Genomic DNA, 5036 nt, shown 5'->3' on the forward strand with positions numbered 1-5036 from the left:
CACTCTTTCAATCTTAATCCTTTCCCAGTCAATTTAATCCTCTGGCCTCTTCCATCTATTGTCTTATGAGATGACACACTCAAGTATGATGAAAGATTAATTGTACCTGAAACTTCAAAAACAATCCATAGCGGCTCCTTTCTACGACACCCTTCACGAAGTGAACCAGGACCATCATCTGAATGCCAAACACAGTCAATGAATAAATACACAAAATCAATACTTTAAAATTTTTACGCTCCTCAATAATGTGCAAAGTACATGCAATGGTTGAACACATTTTTCTCTCATTATACCATTGTCAAACTCTAAACATATATCAACATTACAAAACCTCAACAACAACAATTAGAGGCTTTTTCCAATTGCTGTATGGATGAAAAAGGATGTCATAAATAATGTTGTAATGTTCTGTAATGAAATATGTCTAATGATAGATCATTTCAATGAAAACATAGTTTTTAATTATCAAAATGGAGAATTTGCAAATCTCTAACAAAATGATTCTAAACACATATATAAAATCAAATAAGGGCATCGTAATTCCAAAGTGCAATATTTGGGGTTAAATTAAATGAATCACTTCATGCAATAATAGATAATCGAATGAAATGCCAATTGAGCTATAAAAAGAAATAGAAAATGGAAAAGAGGAAGAAACCTACCTGCAAGGGAGGTAACCAAATAGAGAGGACCGTGGAGGCCACCAATAGCGAGGCGGCCGAAACCCTCAGCACGACCGGCGATTGCCCTCAAAGTGGAATCCACATCTCCGTACGGCAGCATAATCACCGACGCCATATTCACCTTCTCTTCAATTCTCTTTGCTTCTACAATCTACACATACAATAATAATTAGACAATTATTTGGCACAATTATAATATTTTTTTAATACTAAAATTATTAGAGTAAATATTCAAAATTTGGTAAAAAAGAAAAGTATCTATAGAAATTGTGTTACTATCATATATTATTAATGTATATTTTAAAATGATGGCTTAAATTTTACAATGTTAATTAAATTTGTCCATAGGTTAATATTTGTAGGGATAAAAATGACCATTAAGAAAGGGTGTAACTATCGAGTTTAATAAAGATTGGAGTTATAATTGATGAATATAAGAACACGAAAAAGAATTGAATTCATATCAAAATGAAAGAGATGTTGATGTTGAGATAAATGAGATTTTTCAATTGAAGATATAAAAGATTGATTTTATCACTTATATCAAAAACATATATCTTACTTTTGGTAGTCCATATGCCATAACATGAAAACTCTACAAATAAGAGAGAAATCATAAAATAAATTGAATACTATTCATAATTACATAGTAAATTACACAAAGTTATATATATTTATACAAACGATTAGATAAAAAGATAATTAGTGGAAAATGAGTATTTTTTAATTAATTAATTTAATTAACTAATTAAAATATTAACATCGACAATATTCAACTTTTGAATTAGATATGATAACTAATTAATTAATTAAGATATTTAATATTTATTGCGAAAGATTAAAATATGATATACTAAATAGAATTTCTTAAATAATTGAAATTTAAAGAATAATTCTTTTTCAAAATATTATATTAATATATTACATTAAAAATGATATTGAGATTTAGTTATTGTTAAAACTTTACTTAATTATAAATACTCAACACAAAAATTAATATGTTAAATCCATTAATATTTTAAATTTATTAAATCTTTGGAGGTGTCTATCTTAATGTTAGAAGCTAAATTTAGTATTTATATTTTCTACCATTACAATATAATAGTACAGTAATTATTAAATTTCATCAAAGAAACTACATCGCCTTAAAATTCAGGTATCTTTTTTAGTTTCAAACACGTAACACACCATCTCGGTTGTTGGCCGTTGGTTTTTTAGGTCCAGACTAATGTGTAGTCTTTAGATTTTGTTTATGAACAAAATTAATTCATTTTACTGAGTCTATATATTATTTACTAAAGAGTAAATTTTAACAAAATTTTATAAATAAATATAAAAGATATAAAATAAATAAGTCATTAGTTATTTTTCTATCATTCCATTTTACTTAATTAATTAATTTATTGTATTGGGGTACAACCATTCTTCAGGATTGTGGTATGGCAACTTATTTAGGTGTGGGAAATGTTACTGTCTATTTTGTATCAACCTTTTTCACCTATTATTGGCATGCACTTCCTACAATGGTTGGAATATATGTATTATTTCTTTTTTAAAACAAAAAGAAGCTAACCCATCTAATAACTATTTAAAGTAAATCATCCTTTTGAATCTTCAAGTCGTAGATGTCCATTAAATGAGAATCCTTAATTTACATTATATGATAATATTTTTTTAAATTCATCTAACATTAATCAAAATATTTTATTCATCAATAAACTTTATTAAATTTATTGATGTATCACATTAAATGATATATTAACTTATAAATGTAGATGACACATCATAAAATTTACTTAAAAAATAATATATTTTTGTATAAAAGTCATTACATAAACTCTGTCGTGATATAGTTACTTATATAAAGAGATTTTTTTTATTAACATGACAATCTTTTAATATTTTTAAAATACAAAAGCGTAGACAACAATTCTAATATGTATTTATGTATTTTTAAAAATGAAATGTTATATGAGAAATGGTTTTGAAATGTTATTATGGTGTTAAAAAGTAGATTTAATTGTAATTTTGGTTGTTATAGTATTATCAATTCACAAAATTAGTTTTCATATTTTAAAAGTCGATAATTTTTGTATTTCTTTCAAATTTTTGAACTTAAAACTAACAATTTAACATATTTTTGATGACGTAACATACAATTTTATAATATAGATGCATTAATTATTCACATGTCATTAATTAAATTAAAAATATAAAAAAATTCGAAGTTAGAATCCAAATTTTTATGGTGTTTTATTCTATTTCGCTGGTGTTAATTATTTTATATTATTGTATCATATGTCATGTTGTTATTTAAATGTTACACGTCATCATTTTTAGTTAAAAAATTAAAAATGTCAGAATTTTAAATATGTGACCAATTTTATAAATTAATAAAAAAATAAAAATATAAAACTAACATTGCAATTAAAATTAAAAAATATAATAAAAATACTTTATTATCGTGAGAAATTAAGAACAATTATTATAACGGTTCAATGAAAATCTACAGTCTAGATTAAAATCCACGGGAGTAGATTAATCTCTCTTTCTTATCACATATGGTATGTTATTTGTTGTTATATTTTCTTCCTCTTGTTTAATCATACCAATAAAATATTATATTAGATATCATATCTCAAATTTGAATCTAACGCTTTTTTTAGATGAATTTTTAATAATATTTATTATTTAAAAAAACTGTTCCTCTACTTATTATCCATCAGAGCTGCAATATTGGATCTACTTAACAACTACTTCCATTGGTTGAATTTCAATTTGCGATTTTAAACACTCGATCAGTTTGCTAGTCTCCTCTCTAACCTATAAACAAAGTCCCACGGGTGATTTAAAATTATGATTTAGATTTGTTACTGAATTGTATGAAACGAATCTGTATACTGTTGACGGGTCTTGTAGGTCACATCACAAAATATGACATTGCAAGTTTGCAGCATTAAGTGTAGGTGAAATTGGATGGGCGTTTAATACATCTTCAGTTCATATACGGTACCAAAGGATTTGCCAGCGCGACCATTAATTAGTGTTGTTTTTGAAAATCGAAAACTTTTGAAAACAATTTATACCACCGAAAATATTACTGGATTGAGTCGCGGACTAGGTCGCTCTCTTTAAGACGTTTCGAGACATTGCCCAAAATTGTGCAAGGCAGACTATCAACCACGAAGTCCATCAGCTGGCTACCAGAAACGTGCCTCAGAGATAGGAAACGAAGTCCATGGCAGTTTCGTAATTTGTGACATAACGCAAGTAATTAATTAAAATAATTAATTAATTTTCATATGTTTAAAAACTTTAAACCAAACCAAACCAAAGCCGAGCCGGTCGGACGGAGGGCGGCGCGCGCGTGTGGTGGTCCATTTGCTTGCGTTCTCCCTCCTTCACAAAATTGCGGTGCCCCTTGGGGCCCAACCCAATTGTGAAACTAACACCTTATAAAGGTTATAAATGAGTGTGTTCCCTCCTATGTGGGATTTCTCATTTTTCAATTCACAACATTAAAAGCCATCATCAATGCCATTTATCTTCCATCATTTCCAACAATCCCCCACTTGAATTTAAAAATAGATTATTGAATAGCGTCAAACGCTTCTATAAGATTGTGCATAAACAAAGGTGTCTTTCGACTTGAACCTTTGAATAGCGAGTAGGATTCAGATTCAACAAGAGTAACTCGTAGTTTTGAACTCTATCTCTGACATCAAACCCACACACAACCTTTTCATTAGGTGTATTCTAAAAAGCCCGTGCATTTAGGGCCATGCACGTGTATCCCAGTCTAGTGAACGCTCTAGGAACTCTGCCTCGAAATTCCATAGGAAGCGGCCCCCACTTTCACATTCACGTAGGTGAGTCTATCAAGAGTACTCCTGTAGCCACTAAGTACCCCACTCCATATATAGTATAGATCTCATTAAAAGTTTCTATTATCTCATCCTTTTATCGCTTCAGGATTCATGCTTCTCATATAAAACATAGCATGTTCATCTCATATCACTATGACTTGTTATTACCCATTGAACCTAATTCTTTGGATCTCCAGTCTTTTAGGTCGGGTTACCATCATAAGTGACTCATTTATCTATAGGCAATAGTCCCACCCTTTTGGATGTATTTTGGACTTTCTCTCTAGCTAATCCTTTCGTCAAAGGATCAGCTAAATTTTCATCAGTGCGTACATGATCCACTATAACAACTCATTTAGAAAATAACTTTCTAACAATGTTGTGCTTACGACGAATTTGTCGTTTCTTATCGTTGTAATAACAATTCTCAATCTTCGCAATAGCCGCGGTACTATCGCAGTGGATCAACGCATCTGTCATAGAT

At 29.0% G+C, this 5036-nt stretch overlaps 1 protein-coding gene across 1 annotated transcript in view; it reads right to left on the bottom strand.

Moving 5' to 3' along the window:
• The window catches only part of LOC101498497 (putative pectate lyase 21), a 2747-nt gene extending 1802 nt beyond the window's left edge, over positions 1–945 (bottom strand). Inside the window, exons 1-2 of the mRNA XM_073367682.1 lie at positions 666–945; positions 1–178 (exon numbers count right to left, since the gene is read on the bottom strand). Coding sequence (XP_073223783.1) covers positions 1–178; positions 666–801 — 314 coding nt within the window. The 5' untranslated portion in view covers positions 802–945. The remainder of the gene's footprint in view (positions 179–665) is intronic.
• Between the last annotated feature and the right edge of the window lie 4091 nt (positions 946–5036).

The sequence above is a fragment of the Cicer arietinum genome, chromosome 4, assembly GCF_000331145.2.
Source record: "Cicer arietinum cultivar CDC Frontier isolate Library 1 chromosome 4, Cicar.CDCFrontier_v2.0, whole genome shotgun sequence".
Lineage (NCBI taxonomy): Eukaryota > Viridiplantae > Streptophyta > Magnoliopsida > Fabales > Fabaceae > Cicer > Cicer arietinum.